The 19899-nt window shown below is 38.9% G+C and overlaps 2 protein-coding genes across 2 annotated transcripts; both read right to left on the reverse strand.

Moving 5' to 3' along the window:
- Positions 1-846: 846 nt before the first annotated feature.
- Positions 847-14215, reverse strand: LOC108664726. Its single transcript, XM_047883801.1, has 13 exons — positions 14153-14215; positions 13307-13440; positions 12852-13049; positions 12101-12229; positions 11676-11837; positions 10416-10546; positions 9725-9872; positions 7511-7636; positions 6911-6993; positions 5086-5245; positions 3011-3149; positions 2246-2394; positions 847-1083 (listed from the first exon to the last, which is right to left on the reverse strand). The coding sequence occupies exons 2-13, from the start codon at positions 13436-13438 to the stop codon at positions 847-849; spliced, it is 1794 nt and encodes a 597-aa protein (XP_047739757.1). The 5' UTR covers positions 13439-13440; positions 14153-14215.
- A 1343-nt stretch (positions 14216-15558) lies between these two features.
- On the reverse strand, positions 15559-18731 carry LOC125178924 (the record flags this gene model as incomplete). The annotated part of the gene is made up of 4 exons (XM_047883802.1): positions 15559-15732; positions 16887-17015; positions 18055-18325; positions 18580-18731. Coding segments are annotated over 4 exons (726 nt in total), but the record flags the coding sequence as incomplete, so codon positions are not given.
- Between the last annotated feature and the right edge of the window lie 1168 nt (positions 18732-19899).

Here is a 19899-nt window from a genome sequence, read left to right on the forward strand (position 1 = left end):
AGGTCTTGGGGAAGTAAGAAATACAAATTGAAATGTTGGGCTTCAGAACGGTAGGCAAGGAAATGCAATTTCATTGACTTTGTGTGTATGTAGAAATAACTTGCAATGAAACAGGGACTAAACTGCCGATGCATAGTTTCATTGTTCTTTTATTTTCAATTTTTTACATTTTAAATTCACCAATAATTCAGGTCTCAATTCCTTTCATCCTCCAACTCCTCAAGCCGTCACACGCACACCAAATTAAGTATCATATTTGCAATCACAAACACAGCTTTAGTTGCTCTCTACGATGAACCCACGATCATTTACAATCCATTTCCCACCTGTCCTCCCATACCGCACCTAATTATTTTCACCCCCTCACAAGCACCTTCATTATGAATCGTATTTTTCGTTCAAACGCTTCACCTTCCACAATCAATTTCTCCCCGGTTCGTATCACATTTCTATCTCACATTAATAACAAATCCTGTCTCCTTTCATCCCACTTGAATATAACGATGGAACAAAAGCAGGTCATTTATCATTGTTTTCACTACAAATAGTAGTTAGCACTCGTAGTAAATACTGATTAGTGGAGGTTGGCATATAAGCGTTTGAATTTTTTCGTAAGCTATATTGCTTGAATTCTTCTTCCTGTAGCCAAGTACAGAGGAAATGCAGTTTAAATTATTAGGTAGTAATACGGAGGGATTCTCATTTGATAGTTATTTTGTAACCTCGAATGTACATTGTTACTCGAATGTAAAAAAACGCCATACCAAAAACACGACAGGTATAGATAAAACAGTTTTTTCGCATTACTTGTCACAATTCTTGTAAAGAATTCTCGGTCGCTTATGGTCACTTATAGCACTCGCGCTGAAAAGTCGTAACCTGGTCGTCGGAGAACATCATTTTCTCATTTCCCAAGACAACGACGGCGTCGTAGAATTGCGTGGGTGGAGAGAAAGCAGGGAGGTCACGAATTTCGTTGGCCGGGATGCCCTTCATGATGAAGTTCATGTCACGCATGAGATCGTTCGTTAGAGACGACCAAGATCGCGGGCTCAGAGAATCTCGCACTTTGTTCGCCAGGACCTGCAAATATCAAGAATTATTGAAGTGAACTGATTTAACGATCACTGGGGAAAATTTGAGAAAAATGAGGGCAGGTGTTAAACTTAGATGAATGTAAGACTCGCCATTTGTGTGTTCCTACTTCCACCTCCACCTCTCATGCGATCCTTTCATAGTCCTTTCAGATCAACTATATTTATGGCCAACTGACTCGGGCGTTATCTCAAATAAAGGGCGTCACAATTTCAGGCGTTATCGGAAATAAAGGGCCTCGCAAATTTGGGCGTTATCTCAAATAAAGTGCGTCTCTAATTTGGGCTTTATCTGAAACGAAGGGCGTTTCAATTATTTGGGCGTTATCTCAAATAAAGGGCGTCTCAAATTTGGGCGTTATCTCGAATAAAGCTATAATTAATGTTGCGGCGTGATGAGGCCCGTTCTTCTTCAATTCGCGAAAGTGTTCGTATTATCAAGGTAAAAATGTAGTTATAAAAATAACACTAGTAACCTGTCGCCAGTACAATAGTCAAATAAGCAGTTACCCAATCAAGAATCAACAAAACAAACTTTGATAATTAAATATGTCCGTTAAAATATTTATAATCACCAGGTAGTACTCAAGTTCGTTGAGTCAAAATATTAGTCACCTCTTCTTTAATATAAGGCGGACATTTAGGATGACCAAGCGTGGGAACAAAACGAGGTTTTATTCCCATGTTCATAATATGATAGTATAATTTACCTTTGCCTGATCACAATTAATATCTATTTGACTAAAGATGAATAATGGGATAATAAGACATGAAAATTTTCATATGTTGTTTATATCTAGAGTCACGTTATCTTTTCTGCAAAGTGTTTGAATGAATGTTCTTGAAAAATTGTATGGAAATTTTAGTGTTCTAAAGAATTAAATTACGCTTGAAAAAATATGTCAAAAGGGAACAATAGTGGTAATTATATTTCAACGCATGGAGGGTGACCGTCAATACCAAAATTTTAGCCCTCAAAAAAATCTTATTACGACCGTCAAGGTAGTGGCCCCTTAGAGGCACCTCAGCACTAGCAGATTTCATTATATTTTGTATACTAATTGACTTAATAACTCCGGGACTATTGTTCCCACTTATGTTGGTAGTATAACTGGGATGTCATCACGCAATGCTCGTATTGTGTGGTTCACCTGGGCTTTTGAGTCGTTCATGTAGCGCTCCCCAAGGGCTGCCAGGCATTCCATGATTTCGTTAGGAGACGCGGCGCTCAGTTCACCGTTGCTGATGTCGTCCGCGCCGCTCACCGACGCGCGGTTGCACAGCGCGATGTTGCTCACAGCTGCTCGAATATTAGGAGTTAATGTTAGGTCCTAAATAGGACCTCGAATATTAGGACATCAACCAACGCGGGTAAAACACATAATTGATCGAATAAGCGTTCATACCAGGTGGGTGATAATCAGGATTTCACGGCTGAGATAATCAAATAAGTATGTGGGTAAAAAGAAACACTCCCTACAAATACAATACAATTACATTATTGCAGTCAAATTATAGTAAATTCATGTACACTGATATTTAATCTGATAATTTCTACGCAAATACCATATGTGGCATATCGACTATATCGTACGTGTGGCTCATCGTAATATAGCAAATATGGTAATCATATTGATGATCATTACTGCAGGTTTACTGCTAGGAAAGAACTAAGTGATAATTAATTGGATAACGAGGGCTGTCAACTATCAATTTATTACAGGGAATAGCAGATCTAAACACATTTATGTGAGTTGTCTTGTACCTATCAGCCCTCTAAAGAAATCCCTTCTATGCCTAAAACGATTGTAAGAATGCTGTAAAAAAATTCCAGTAATGTTTCGAAGACCAAATTAATGGTAAGCAATTTTTCCCTCAATCTAAAACATGAACTATTTTAAATGTATTGCTTTCACCTCTCTTCCTCCTGCCGCTGGGGTTGTAGCCGGGTACATTGTTGAGGTCGAGGATGTCAAGCGCTGCCCGGGCCTGAGCTCGAAGGACGTTCTTGCGTTGGAATTCGATGCCGTAATTAAATGTGTTGGGGCACTCAAGCTGTAGCGGGCAATGCGAAATTTTGCGGTATTAGGTGTTGAGATGTTATCTAGGCATAACAAAATTAGGTATTATTGGTATTAGGTGTTGAAATGTCATCTAGGCATAACAAAATTAGGTATTATTGGTATTAGATTTGTAATGTCTTCTAGGCATTACAAAATTAAGTATTACTGGTATTAGATGTTGTACTGTCATCAACGCATCGCAAAATTGGGTATTATTGGCATTAGGCGTTGCAAGCAGTGATCTAGATACTCTCACCTCTTCACTACAAGTATATCAGTGAGTTCCTAGTCATAAGTGACAGTTCAGCGTTCAATGTACTCATTAAATAGACAACGCAAGGTTAATTTACGCATAATGACGGTTTAAAAAAGACAGCTTCCAGTAATAAAAGAGATTGGTTCAACGAGAATCGAGAAAGGCGGCCAAGGTTTAAATATACACTTTGTTCAAGTTCACTTCATTAACAAATCAAGTCATTCCTGCTCTTCGAACGAAAACCTTAAATTATTTAATAATATGAGGTAACTCATCAACTTTATAGCAGAGACCTTATTTATCTTTGAATAAAACACAATCGTAATATTAAAGTATTAGGGACATTAAAGCACAGTCGATTATAGTAGAATAAACTTTAAGTAACCAAGACCAGAAACTTTCTAAGAGTCTACGTCTACAATCGAGATATTCGGCTTTTATCGTTTGTTTAGCTCATTTTGCAGCTGCGGAAGAGGCGCGTCGAACGTATAAGCAAACCAAATGTTTGTGCGCACTCTAGTTTTTGAGGGAAGCAGTTTCAAATCTGTGTAATATGAACATTTATAAAATTTATTTTGCTATGATTCATTTGACAAAAATTGTTTATAGGTTATTATTTGCATTGATGTGGATAAATAACAATAAGTGATGCGGAGCACGATAGTTCCCTCAATAGGCGATGAAAAACCTGGTTCATTATTATCAAGCAAAATATTTTAGCCTCTACTTCTTTTTAATCCATTTGAGATGTATGGCTTTCCTGAGCGATTTAAATTGCCATTTTTACTTAATTTAAATGTCCGCCATCAGTTGTCAGGCTCCAATATTGAGAGACATGTCATTCGATTCGCAAAAAGAATATCTTGCGACTCTGGAAGCCTTTTTTTCTAGTGTATACATTGTTTGGATTATATATATAGTAAAAACTAGGGGCTTGGCGGGAATTTAAGTAGTTGTATAAAAAAATCTAAAAAAGGGCTTCTAGAGTTGATAGATATTCTCTTTACGAATCAAATGATATATCGCTCGATGTTATAGCTCGTAAATTCAAAGAGGAGAACGTCGATCTTTTTAAGCCGTTTCCTATTTATTTCACGTTTTCTTTCTCTTTTTGCAAGAAATTCATCGAAGCAAACTTTTTCATTTAAGCGATTTACATACGTCAACGAAGTTTCAGGATGATCGGTAATTTAGTTAAGGAAATAATTTAGACGGAAACTCCCCACTACTTAATACCAGGATGGCATGAGGGGAATTGGTGTATAAATAAAAAATGGAGCAAAAATATCTTAAGACAAAGACTAAGTGAGACATGCCATATATAATTTCAATTCATCATGTAAATGAAATTAAATCTGACTACCTTAAGACCTCAAGTTCCTCCCAGGTAACGAGTACCCAGAGTTTGTTTCGTAACACCAACTCAAGACCATGCTGCAAATACCACCCTCTGACGGTTACCAAGCTCCGCCCACCAACGACACCGATAAAGGAACTGAGCCTCCCATGGCTCGAACCCATGACAAGCTCCTCTCATTTCGGGGTCGCCATCACCACGTATGCGTTACGCTGAACACTGCGCTTTAGTGCGCTAGACCCTAAGTAAAATTTAATAAGTTGGAAGATGAATTCAAGTGCACCGACAACACATAAATAATACTCAATTACACACCTCACGAATATCGTCATCTGAGGAGTACTGGGCACGGTCGGCGATGTGGCACCGACAGGACATGAGGGCCCCGCGGGGGATGCGGCTTATCGTCTCGGGTGACAGGATGTATAGCAGGCAACACATCTCCGATATTTGCCGCCATGTTTGCGGGTCGTCTCTGTCGAGGTGAGTGTAATATGACATTTGGAAATTATATGTTGGGTATTTTTTAATCCATGAGCGGGCAAGTTACCATATATGGTCAATTAACATCCCTTCTTAAAAAGACCCTCCACCGACTCCGATTTGTGTTTGACGATAAATTATAATGCCTCTGCTATTCTCCAATTATCACCAATTAAGTTATGTTTAAGCCAGAGTTAAGCTAATTTTTGGCCTGTGTTTAGCCAACTAGTGAATTCAAAATGTAATCAGAGGGTGGCCAAATCGAAGTTAGAGAGGAATGAAAAAAATGATTAAAGTTTAGGCGTAGCTTATATGAAGCCAAAGAGAAGCGAAAGTACGCATTTCACCACAAGAGTCTTCAAACAAACGAACGAACACATCTGCTCATATATTGAATAGATAATTGCCAACGATTAATCTTTCATTGATCGATACATGCTTAGAAAATGTATCGAAATAATCCATTCCATATATGTATCGGTATCGTATCTTCTTTAAGTGTGTGGAGGACTAATATGTTTTGGCTTGTTTATTTTTTAATAATGGATGTAAAAGAACACTACACAAAGTGAATATTTTCTCTTTTCTTTAACATTGGAAAACTTTCGAATTGAAGGAAGTTCTTTTTTTTTTATTTAGTTTTTTAATTAAAAAAATCGTTTTTTAAATTTAAACAAAATTTAAACAATTTCCACGTTTCATTTTTGATTACCTTTTGCTAAGTTTTTTCGTTAAACAAACTCGTTTATATATAGGTATAAGTTAGCGGAATCCCTGATTACCAAATTGTTTTTTTCCCTCTAAATTTCCCTCATTTACTTTCTTCCTTCTCATTTCTATTAGATGGTAGTATTGTGAAGTGCTGAGTCATATCTCACCCATTAGACGCAAATTCATCAATCAGATTTCAATCAAACGCAATGCATCTCAATCTTAACCATCACACACAGACCATTTTGCACTTCCCTTTTAGACTCGTGTTTATCAAAAACACTTCAATTCGCTCGTTTAGCAGTGCAATTTACAACACACGTTTTTAGGTCACAAGTAACAGTTAGGAAAGCAATAGCCTTTGCAAATCTATATAAATTAATATACAGAATCTACCACCTCCCTCCAAACATGAAACGTACTCTATACTTCACCCTTGTTTGGTCAGCCCTCATTTATCCCCCAATACCCCTACACATCCTATCCTAACAGTAATATACAAACAACAGAAAATCTAAAATAAAGTCCTGGAATTCATCACGAACACGCATTGGTCCGACTTCATATCCTCCCAAACACAACACGATCAATACAACATTTCTATAATAAACACGTCCTCCACCAATATGCACGTAAAACCAGGTCCGCCATCAAAACATATGATCCCCAACTCTTCAATAAACTCCCATTTACCCCATACGCCATACCATGCACCTTCCTGCATCCAAAGCCCTGACGGGTTCCCAACCCCTTTTCCGACCCTAAACAAACCTCAATCACCTACAACCGACCAAATCATGCGCAATTAACGCGCCTTTTCATCTCCTACTATTTTTCCATGTCTCCTTCCTCTTTCTGGCCACTCCGCGCCACCTCTTGTTATCTTCCACTCTTTCCTAGTGGCACCGCAACAACAACAACAATTTGGCAGTGCTAGTTAACTCACCCTTTATACTTAAAGATGAGATTTTCAACGGCTTCTTGTGTGCCTCTGCTAAGACACGGCATCAAGACGCTCGACGCCAGTGACTGAAATGGTATTATAATGAGAATTTATTGTTGAGCACTGGGTTCATCAATCATCAATATTAATGAAATGTGAATTGTTTTAAATATGGACTTGTAATTGTTTGACGAATTTAACAGAAATACTAAACTCTCAACCATGAACGCCCAAATAGGAGGACCTTGCCTCTAAATAAATATGGTTGACTGCAGCCATTTAATAGTTTCAGTTTTCTTTCGCTACAAGGAGCCCAAATCGCAGCATATGGTTTTTCAAATGAAGATCAGAGCCCAGTAAATAATTATTTGAACCCTCTAACCTCTTAATTTCTAACATAATTATACAATACCTCGCTAATCGTAAGTGACATGAACTCGTCACATTATTACTTAAATTAATAACGTCAATTGACCCAAGGTCCTTCTCCTCCTGAAATAATTCACACATCACCCTCGCAAATTTCATTTCCTCATAGTTTAAGCCAACCACGGAGACAAAGGCTCCAGTTTCCCTAAAATTAACATATTCCAACCGTCTTACGTTGAAGATTTCGATGAGGATAGGAAGTCCTTCTGCAGTCACAGCGTTCAGAAGGTCCAAGGGGAAGAATAGCAGAAGTTCCCCGTACATTTTCACGTCCGCCCCCGTTAATACACTCGGCCATCCCTGCAGTGACCACAAACATGGAAGAACCACACGGGATCAGTGCCGGTCGGGCCTTAACCTTATAATAATATAATATAGCGGTTTCAGCATTTATTAGGCCGTAGGCCTGTCGCCCATTCTTAGCATCGCAGAACATTCACAGCATGTTGCGGTCTCGAACTTACAACTTACTGCTCCAATTCTGCTGTGCTTAACCGCCCGGCCTCTTCGCCCCTTCCGACCAGAAACTGGCGCACAGAGCTGGGATCGAACCCGCACCTCTCTGCTCCAATCCTGATACTATGAACTGTAACCATTGGCTCGAAAATTGACCTTCAGCCAATTTGGAGATCAGTACTAGCCAGGCACAGTCTTCTTCATCTTATGGCAGATGAATGTTGTCTGGGCAAAGAGTTGGGCGTTTTGTGGCAAATTAGTGCCGCCCAACTCTCGCCTGCGACATATAGTCACGTTTTATTCGACCAAGCCTCTACATAAGAGGCTGAGGTACTGGCGTCAGGCCGCGTCCAGTCCTATGAGGTTTATTCACTATTTCTCTAAACTATAACTCCCGTCCTAAATAATATGTAAGTCTCAAATTTGGAATGCTATTTCAGCTATTTTTCTTCATTTCGCTTACGTAAAGATAAATTTTGCAAATTTTGTCTCTCAACTGTTATTAGGAAGGATAAAAATTTTCACCCTGTTGTTCGTGAAGCGCGTGACTTTTCTACCATTTTCTCGATGTAGGCTTATCTATTTATTCTCCATTGATCGGCATGCCATGCGCTTGTGAATTCCTGTGGTAGATATAAGTAATTCTACCCAAAAAATTTGTAAAACTTCCGTAGATTAAAGCAGGAATCATTGACACTTCGTTCGCACGCGCAGCCTGCCTCACTGTGAGCCTCTTACACTCCCTCCTCTTCCCTATCCCTCCCAACTACCTTCCCAAATCCCGGTCTCGGCAGCCACAAAATCCCTCAATGACGTGCAAAAATTCCATTCCCCATCTATATCTGATGAGCTTCAACTAAAAGGATCAAATACCATATGTTCGACTATGGACCTCTGAATAGCTGTAGCTGTTCTGCTCCGTAGGCTGATTTTTTATTATCGTCGCATTTATTTCTAGTTCATATGTCATTGTACTAAATTAACAATTCACAAATCTTAAGTAATTTTGTTACCTATTTTCTAGACAGAGTGCACTAGGTGTACGTTTCCCGTCTGATATGTTTCGAACTCAAAGATTAAGGCACACCATCTACGCAAGTTCTCGTGTTTTTGTAGCACGCTTTCCTATTTATTTGAGCTAAAGACTTGATGATACACTTGAAATTTGTTGATTGAATGTTTATTGAGAGCCCGCGTATATAACTAATTTAGATCACATCCTCAAACTTACATTTACATTTGTACCGATGTGTGGACTTTGTACCGATGTGTGATTTGTACCGATGTACCGATGCGTGATTTGTACCGATGTACCGATGTGTACCGATGTGTGGACTTAACAAAAAAAATTTAAAGAAAGAGATGAGTAGAAGGTTTTAAATTTTAGCCTGCTTGAAGGCATCATAATTCTAGCCTTCTGCGCCGATTTAGTCAGTCGCCCATTAGCCTTGCCACGCGCTTAGTTGCCGGCTGACCACTCCTTGCGGCTTATTGGTCTCAGTCCAGTCTCGATCCTTCCGAATCAGTCCCGTAGTGTAAACGGGCCTTAAACTGATAGTCAATCCGTCAAATGGAACGCGCCTAGCTACATATATAGTGAATATAATTAGTGAAGTGTCTTTCACAACTTCGGCCCAATCCGCCTTAAGTAGCCAGAACAATTGTATTTGAACCTGATGCCTTAACTTTTATTGAAGAAATCAGTGCAAACAACCTTGCAACGACTAAAAGCAAACTGGGACTGGGGCAAGAGCAAACTGGGATCATTCAATTGTTCACAAGGTTTAATCTCGAAGCTCAACGCACTTTGAGTGCTTCAGCACATCAGTATTTTCTCCAGTAACGATCTAATGTTTACAATTATCGTTGTTATTCTACAATACAACTTATTGGACTTGTGAAAGAGGGGGAACATCTATTATTCTACTTCACCTTAGCCCTGAGTCCTTCATATATGATCTCTTCTATGCCCATTTCGGTGATGGAGCGGTAGGTCAAAAATATCTTCTTGTCCAAGACGAGGCGCTCCAGCAGGATTCTCTTACTGACCTCATCTAGTTTCCCAATGCGATTCTGGCGGCTGAGATGATTGTTTCAGGTTACATCATGGATTTTTTTAATGATAGATAACTGGGCTTCAAATTTGAAAAACTTCGTAACGAATTAGATCTACGGCTCCTAGACGTTTAATATTGAGAAACGTATTGTTTTGGTAAAATTTTGATTGATCAATTTAATTTTGGTTTTAGTCTGTTTTCGGTATCATAAAAATCATCAACATGTTATCATATTTCATTTATGTGAGACACTTTGATAATCCACTTTGATCATAATGCTCTTCAATCCTACAGACAAATTCAAATCCGATTTATTCGACTTGTGCTGTTCTGAAGGGGATTTATGTTTTATATTCAAGTTCATGAATAACTGTTGTCCGTTGTACCATAAAGATTGCGATACATGGTTTCAAATACAAATATTATATTTAATTTATTTTTATATCAGTAGTATGTAGGTTGTCGGTCGCTACTAAGGTGATCGACATTGTTTTGGTGGTTGCCTCGGTATGGGTATTTTGTAGCTGTTGAGATATAACAGCCAAAAAGCGATGCTCAATAGTCACCTCAAATCTGTAGCGACGCAGAGAGGCATGAGCTCAATGGTGTAGGGTGTGAGAAGCTGACCGTTTTCGCCCCACTCCACCAGCATCTCCATCTTCGAGTAGTTCATGTAGATAAGCTGGAGAATCCAGCACTGCGAAGCAAGAAGTTGACTGTGTTATTGATAATTTTGCAGACTCAGCGTTGTTAGAGCTTTACAATAACATATGCATAATATTATTACAATATAAAATCATAATCATTATTTTCATTATATTTTTATTTGCCTAAATGCATTGACAATCGCAAACTTTTTGCTGAAATCTAGCGGCTTCAATGCGAAAGTTTCGCTGAATTTGATATTTCAAACTATCGTAATTTGATATTTCAGTTTCCTAACAATTAGCTGTTGTCGGACAGTTTATGTGATTTCATTTTTGTCAGATGCTTCAAGTTTATAGCGTAGTTTCTAAGTCAAGTAGATAGAAACTGAATGTTCTGTATTACCTATCGATATTTGATGTTTCTTGAAAAGGGCTAGCGGTGGTCACTTGGCACCATTTGGCGTGCGAATTGAACTTGATTTTGCGTGGCTGCAAAGCCTATTTAGGATTAATTTTTTACTTGTCTCTTTTGTTTTTATTTCGTTCCATAATATCAGCTGTTTAGCTAATGAAGTCGACTAATGGAGTCAAAATATCGTGATGACTTTGTTGTTTTATTAAAATGGACAATAATTAATGATAGATTACATCTGGGCTCAGCAACGTCTAATAATATCACTAATTGCAAGGTAAATTTTGACGGTAATCATGGTTCAGTTGTTTCTATTACCATTTAAAGCGTACTTCGAGGCTATTGCAAACAGTACGTGTGAATTAAATTTATATTCTGATATATATTTTTTAATAATCTTATCAGGGATTTTTTTTCTGGAACACGTTCAATCGTTCTTCGATGGTCATTATAGGGAGATGCCCTCTCGCTCCACCTTTCAGTTACATCGGCAGAAGCGCTTAACAGCGTTGGTCAAACAATAGAATTGAATTCTTGAACTCTGGATATATTTGAATTCTGCCCGTAGTTCAGAGATTTGTCTGATAAGGCTGGCACATTTTACCACTGCCATATTGTTTTCTCTTTCCCACATGGGTCCGCGATGAAATCCTGCTCAAATGCCATCTGAAGTTATCTTTAACTTGAATCTCACCACAGAAATAACTTAAATCTCGCCATGTGTGGTAAAATTAAACGATTAGGTCGCTGAGAGGTGTTGCACTCACCGCGTCGATTGAAGGGAAGACATCTTTCATGTACTCAAGCTGCTGGATGATGTCGGACGGCGGGATGTTGAAGACATCCATCTTCTGTATAAACATGGCCGCATCGGCATCCAAGTTCATGTTCACCGCTGTCTTGAAGGTTTTGTCCGATATCGTAAGACCCTGAGACATAGATGGCAATCAATTTGTAGATAATTTGAACTCACTAATCAATGGCCCTGCATAATGAAAGTGTGAGAACATATTTTTTACCGTTAATCTCATGATACATTTCCTTTTCAATACTGTGAATATCATTTTCGATCAATACCAGCATATGTAGGTGAATTTTTTAGTGCTCAACTAAACATCTTACAATTCATGAACGAATGACATTGGAACACCAGCTCAATCTGAACACTTAATTTTTACTACAAACAACTGACCATCTTGGATGATGGAAGCATTCCGACCGCCCCCGCCAACAATTCGCCCTTGCTGAGGTCCTTGTATATTTTGGTGGGGAGGGCCTCCTTGGCGTTGCTGGGTACATCACTGAGTCGGTCTGAACCAATCTGATTTTATAAATGAAATAAACGCATTTCAATTCGCATTTTATAAATTAAATAAACGCATTGCAATGCGCATTTTATAAATGAAATAAACGCATTTCTGTCGCAAGGAAAATGTATAACCTATTGAAATTTGAATGACACTGTTTTCCTTTGTCTAAGATCTTTTAAAAAGTTGATAATTACAAAAAATATATATATAAATGAGTGACAGGTGCCTTTCACAAGTGTCATACACTATCGAATGCCAATGAATATATAATGTTTCAACCCGAACGGTATCTGACGTTTTCATCAAGATTTCTGTATAAACCTTGCACATCTTGCAATCATAAAAAATCTTCAAGCGTGCTATCAAATTGAAATGAGCTGCAGTTAGATTTTCAGCTCAACCTTGTCGTTTTGAAATTGGCCAGTGATTTAGTGTTGAGGCTCAGTGATGCAGCAGTAGACTTGAGAGTCAGAAATATGACTGATACCATATATATTCGATGTCACGAAAGAGATTAATTTCAGCGATTCAAGTGGTAGTATTTCCTTAACCTATACTGTAATAAAAAGATTTAAGTTACTTTTTAAAATATTAATCAGGAAATCAACCGACTTAAGAATAGCCACTACTAACGCCTGAGATGAGGGTGGCCATCTGTGCCGTATTGTAGGAGGCATTTCTGCCCAGCGCGGAGATCCTGCTGGTGATGGACAGACCATCGAGGTACTGCAAGGGCGCCACGCTCAGGAGCTCGTCAGGCACGGCGTTCAGGTCCAGCGTCGTCCCTCCACCAGAGGCAACTTCGAACACTTTATTCTTGATCAGCATCAGCTGAGTGATGCAACACATTGTCGTTACATCATCAGCAAGTATGATCAATAATATAATAGTAAGTCAGTATACAAGAACACTTTGTCTTTGATCAGCATCAGCTGAGGGTTGTCATAGCATCACAATTACATTACCACTACATATGATCGAGTCACATCATCATTACATTACGATTGCAATATCTTTATTTTACCATAATATTTCCGCTACATCAACATTAGATTAACATTATGTCAACAAAGGCCCCGGTTCTTCACCTTGGCTTTGGCGGTGCTGCCTGCTGTGTTCTGGATGGTCGTCACGAGCTTCCTGAGGTCCTCGGCAGAGATGGAGTATCTTCTAAGAGTGCGGTTGAGCATCAGGCCTGACGCCAGCGCCAGGCGGTTCATCCCTGTGGGGCTCGATAAGGATATTTTGGGCACGTAGTAAAAACTAAATTAACAGGATATGCTTTCGGTTGATCGGGATCAATTTGTATTCGTTCTAGGTAAGTACCCAGTACATAGTGGTCACTATAAAGTGGTCACAATAAAGCGGTAAAAATTAAGTGGTCACAATAAAGCGGTCAAAATAAAGTGGTCACAATAAAGCGGTCATAATTAAGTGGTCACAATAAAGTGGTCCCAATAAAGTGGTCATAATTAAGTGGTCACAATAAAGTGGTCCCAATAAAGTGGTCCCAATAAAGTGGTCACAATAAAGCGGTCATAATTAAGTGGTCACAATAAAGTGGTCACAATAAAGCGGTCATAATTAAGTGGTCACAATAAAGTGGTCCCAATAAAGCGGTCACAATAAAGCGGTCACAATGAAGTGGTCACAGTGACTAGTGGTTACAGTGACTAGTGGTTACAGTGACTAGTGGTCACAGAGTCAAAAGTACGTTGGATATTAGATGATAAACTTTTAGTTGAATTGCAGATATTCTCGTGTACTTAACATCTCGTGTACATGGCCTTTGTCTCGTAATAAGGCTGATCAAGGACGCACACACGAACTTCCTTTATTTATTAGTTATTTTTTATTTCTATTTATTTGTTTATTTTAAATTATTTACTTACTTTATTTACAGTATTTAACTACCATATCATCCAAACAGTCACCTAGTATTTGGATCTGTTCGCTGGTGAAGGGCTGCGTGTAGTTGAGAAGGCTCTGTATGTTAGCTTCAAGGACCTTAAAGGAAAAAAAATAAACTTCTGATTGCTTAAGTTACGTAGATTGAGCAATTGTAAATTCAAATGCTAAGCACTATATCGGAATAAAAAAAAGTGTTGATCGAAATTGCGAAATTGAGATTTAAATTTTGTTTAAAATCAATTAGTATTTACTCCCAGTAGTGTATACAATATGTTAAATCTCCTCATAATCACATATTTTTATATGAGTATTTATTAATATCTTATATATATTTTATATCTTTTTACATGTTATTAACTAACCTAACTGCGTAAAATATGGTTTCATCTTTAAGCTGCTTCGGCCAGTTAAAGCTCTGGTAATGGCGCTTATAATGGCCAATTTTAGAGCGCAAATTGGAATACTCAGATAAACTTCTTTAGAAAAAAGTACGTTTATCTCTAATGACACCAATTAAAATAGATCATTGATGACACAGTTGTCATGACCATCCTAACAACATTCGCGTGATACATAGGGTCCTGGGACCATACTTTCAAGACTCGCTAAGTGAAAGTAAGTACTTACGCACTATTTCTTGTCTATGATTGGTGAATTTTGCTTGGAAGGCTGTCAATGATTGGCTGATGAACTTACGATCTCATAACTTTTTTGCAAGAATGGGCCCTGGATGCTACATTCGGCTTGCTGGACATAAACTGAGTCTGCTTCACCCCTAAAACGAATCAGCCACTGGTAAGTATGGAAACTGCTTTATCGCGTTTTGAAAGTATGGCAAGGATTGACCATGCCGAGTCATGCCGGGCATTCGGATTACTCAGGGGCTACAGAGACTGAGCCACAAGCCAGAGTGCGTTAATACGCTAAAGAGTATGCGACGTTTGAGAGTAAATCTGCCAGGAACAAGAATACAGTCGGTGCTTATACGAGTACAGACGTATTCATTCTGTTATTCTTTAATATTCGTTCTTAGGCATTTAATATATTTGAATAAATAACATAGATTTCCAATATTTGACCACGATGAATGACGAATGTCAGTAATAATATTTCCCCTTCAATGAGAGAGGGCTTTGCTCTATTATAAAAAGAGAATCTTGCAAAATCAATTGCCACAGGGTACATATTGGGACTAATAATACTTGATATTCAGCACACTCGCCCATGAGCTCCCTAGACAACATGTTTATCAATGCCACTACGATGGGCTCCCAGTTCCCAGATTTCATAGTGGACACACACTAAAGACATAAAAAAGGATACGCTAAAGCTGGACCAATGATATGCTGTGGGTATACATGCAATAAATAAAGGATCACACTCGGAAGAAGTGGTCGAATAAAATAACTAGTGCCCCCTAAGGCACGCCTTAAGGACACACCTCGGCATCTATGACACCATCCTGAAGTGCTGCGCTGGTCATGGTGTCTGTTTCGTTGCGGATGCGTCTGTTGTCGGCGTCTAGCACCTCATTGGGCAGGTCGGTGGCGTATACAAACTGCATGAGGCCTGCAGTGCGCAGCGGATTGATCACGGCCTTGATCTGTCACTCATGGAGAAAAAATTGTGACTAACATATTGAGAGTCATACAGTACAATCGAGTAGTGGTAGCGGCATAATTTGCTAACGCTTCAGATATCAAGCTATTGGAGGTAAAAAAATTAGCAATGCCAGCAAGGCGGAGGGTCTTAATTATCAAAAAATTGTCCAGTCGTTCATCACCCACAGAGGGTGAGAGGTCTCATTTGTCTATCCCGCTGAAGCTGGCTTGAAAGAAACAGCGTTAGCATCTCAAAGAGACGAAGTGAAAAGGAAGGACAGAAGATAAAAACAACAGAAACGGAGACACTCGAACAAGCGTTGGCATATATGGGACTTCGGTTGTCTGCACGAGAGATAGAGGGACTTGTGAAAAATCCTACCATTACATCCTAACCCAATAACTGAGAAACACGCCGAAAGATCCTGCAAGATCACCAGTGGGGCCATCAGGAACAGTAAATCCTATAGGAACATAAAATCCCATTGGACTTCTTAGGAGCAGACACGCGTAAGAAGATCCCCCTGGGGGATAATACAATCGTAAAATCAACAATCAGCCGTAATTTGGTATTGTTAAACGAGTTTTTTTTAACTTTTTTATATCCTGATCTATCAAACATTTCAACATTAATTTAACTTGATATTTTTGTAAGTTACTTATTGTGCATTTTGTTTTTTCGTTCCTACTAATTTTCCCTCAGTACACATGATACACGTGTATTATTATAACAAAATCTGCTCTTTATGCCACCGATATGTTAGTCACATTTATGCCATTCACGGTCAAAATCCAGCTTAATTTATCTGTTTCTTCAAACACGAAAGACAAACTGTGAATATTATAATTTACATGCCGTGCACAATGATTCTAATGACACCTATGATTGTATGACAAAGTCGAAGTTAGAAATTAGGTACACGAATACAAACCCATTGGTTGAACAATATAATGTAATTATTTTCATTCATTCCTAATTAATTCCTAAATTAATGATTCCTAATATAATTAATATTATGATAATTAATATAAATAATATAAACATAATTAATATCCCATAAATTAATTAATTCCTAATATAATGTAATTATTTTTCATTCATTTTCAAAAGCCTGGTAACTGAGGAAGGAAGACAACAATAAATAAATATGTATACCCTCTCTATTTCCTGTTGCGAGACGAGCGGCTGTCTGGCGTTGCTGCGACTCACGTTCTCGGCATCAAAGACCTTCTCCACGACGTAGCGCCCCAGCGACTTCAGCTTCAGTGCATTGCCACGCAGCATCTGCGGTGATGTACTGTGTTAGGTGTCTCCCTGCAATCTCAACATAACGCCTTATTCGCAACCAACGGTCGCTGAAGTCATCGTTCTATTTTTATTTTAATTCTATTCTATACCTAATTTAATCGTTTTTTTTATATCGTACTCATTAAATTATTTAACCCGTGTAGCCGTTTTATTATCAGTACAGTGAATGAATGAAAATAATCGAATTCATATTATTTCTGTCCAATTTACCCCTCAGTAACACAACTGTTAGTGATGCCCGTCACTTTCTTCGATGTCTCGGTATGTTATTATTATGCCTCGCTTTCTTACTACAAAAATATCTCTCCGTAAGATCTCGAACGTGATTCTATTGATTAATAAAAATCAGAATAGACTCGCCAGCATTTCTTTTCCAACTGATGTTCGACCTGTTGTATGGGAATTTAGAAATTTATGATAGGGAAAAAATGGAGGAAGGAACCGAAACAACATAGTAATTTATGAAAAATTACTACCTACACATACAAAGTTAGGCGATGTCATAATTGTTTTCTATGAAATTTCCTCAGAACGAAAAACAGAGTATTCAGATCAAGTCAAATATTAACAGGGAGTATTGCTAAAAATTTGAAGAAGATCTGTTATTCATTGCTCAGTTGAGCCAAAAATTCATGAAACACTCTAAATATGTCATTTTGGAACCATTTATAGACAACATGGCGTCTTTAAGTGGTAAAAAATCTTTCAGAGAGAAGTACATCACAGTTGTAAACCATCAAGAAAAGCAAGCCAGTTCAGAAATTTTACATTGATTTCAGCAAGGGTGACGTGAAAGAAGCGTTAGATGAAAATCCCAAAATTGTTATGTCTTAATAAACATTTTTTCAAACATTATTATTATTAAACATTATTGAGGCGGAGAGTAAAATTCCAAGAAGAACCTGTTCAAAATGTTAGTTGATGTTGGATTGTATGCTATGATTACGGCCTCAGAGCTGACCATTTCAATATGTGCGAATATTCCGTCTCAAGTTACAATACAGTATTGTCTCACAGATAAGATCCCATCCTTGCGGGTCAAGAGGACGTCAGGCTGTAGGCGCAGGAAGACAGCGTCGGGCAGGATGCTGAGGTTGGTCATCTTAGCGAAGGTGTCGCGGTCCCAGTTGCTGGGGTCGCCGTAGGTCTTCTCGATGAGCCACGCCCGCAGCGACAGCATGTACTGGGCGCGCGGTGTTGTCCCCTCGCCCCTAGACTCGGCCTGACTCGGGCACGAGGCTGACTTGTTGCCCGTGTTGTTCATGCACAACTCTACTTCTGCGTACCTGTGCAGTTTTTAATTGTTGATAGAGACGTCTAAAAGACCGAAATATTCCTTTGCCCTCCCACAAAATTATTTTTGTGCATTCATTGTGCTTCTTTCAGTGATATTAAAGCGAAACATAAACCCTTTGTAGCCCGCTCAAGCTATTTTCATTGAGGGGAAAAAAGTGAATAAGAAAAAAATTCGTTTCGTTAATGTTTCAAAAGGTGTTAATAGGAGAAAAATAGATTCAATTCGAGTCGCTCAAGCACCCACATCCTGTCAATGGCGTGCGTGTCGTTGAGGTTGACGAGCATGGCGATGGGCAGATGGAAGAGGATGGGCTTCAGGTTCGTAACGTTCTCCTCCGTCCAGTCCCAGGAGTCCCCCAGTTTTTCGAGCAGCGTTTCCTTTTCCAACAGAGACGCCTGGCCGTGAAACGAAAATGTGTTCTCGTGTATAGGAAAAGGAGGAAGTCAAATCCCAGACATGTCCCATTTGAACTCCGATTTCAGATGCCATGTTGATGACAATGGACGATTGATGCTCAAGGAGAATATAAAATAGAATGAGTGAATATGAGTTTTTGGCCTGTGCAAATAGCTACTTTAGCATGGATTTAAAAGTTAAGAAAAAGCCAGGTAAATTCACAGTTTCATTCATTGAAAATGTTTCGGATATCAGCAAGGCCTCTGTCTATATTTTAGTTCCAATTCGGATCGCACCAGTGGCCACCGAGTCGGCTTAGAGATGAATCAGTCGCGAATCGGCCACCGATTCGCAGGTGCTATTTAACAGCCTCTTTTGGAAGTCGATTGCCTGATGGGCCGAAGCTGCATGCGCAATATAACAGAAGAGAGCAGCTGGTCAGGCTGCCTCATGATGGCCATGGAGGGGGAAAATTCCTCATTATGGCCCTTGAAAAATGGATAGGGGTAATTGCGCGAACCATGACCTTAAATAAATGGCGTCGATGAATGTGTGCGCGTACGTTTGTAATGTAATACGACGTACGGATAGTGTTGACTTTAACGTGACATAGCATGGTGAATTTTGCCTATGATAACAATCCCACGGTCCTGCTGTTTAAGACGTTATTTTTTAACCTGACAATTTTGTGGGCGCCACTGGTTGCTTTTCCGTAAATGCTCAAATTGAGACAGAACGGTTTTTAAATCGACAATTAGTAATCCCAAATCCAATATTGTACCCAATTCTGAGCAAATTAACAAATCCATAGCCACTTCCGCTTCATGAATATAGTGAGGAACGCAAAAGAATAGTGCAACTCATTCCTGCAATCAATGGACTGTATTAAATTGTTTTAAAGATTCCTAGTAAACCAAAGGAAATAACACCAAAACAAATGTTACAGGAATTATGAAACGAAAAATTGCATCAATGCGACGAGTGTTGGTATCAAATTCAGCAGAAAGATATGGTTGCCACAGTAACATACTCTTTGTAGAATCATGTTTATGTGAATTTGCATTACGTGTACACCGGATCGACACTTCAGCGAACTCAAGCGCGAACTCAAGCGCGATCTCAAGAGGCAAACCTAACTTCACCTTCAACTTACCCAGTCATAAATCC

This window comes from Hyalella azteca, unplaced genomic scaffold (assembly GCF_000764305.2).
Source record: "Hyalella azteca isolate HAZT.00-mixed unplaced genomic scaffold, Hazt_2.0.2 contig13709, whole genome shotgun sequence".
In the NCBI taxonomy this organism is placed as follows: Eukaryota; Metazoa; Arthropoda; class Malacostraca; order Amphipoda; family Hyalellidae; genus Hyalella; species Hyalella azteca.

Coding starts and splice junctions, on each gene's coding strand:
- LOC108664726 (XM_047883801.1), bottom strand. CDS start 13,438: ATGAACCGCCTGGCGCTGGCGTCAGGCCTGATGCTCAACCGCACTCTT. Junction 13,050..13,306: donor GCAGCACCGCCAAAGCCAAG/GTGAAGAACCGG, acceptor TGCATCACTCAG/CTGATGCTGATCAAGAATAA. Junction 7,637..9,724: donor ATGAAGGACTCAGGGCTAAG/GTGAAGTAGAAT, acceptor TGGTCACTGCAG/GGATGGCCGAGTGTATTAAC.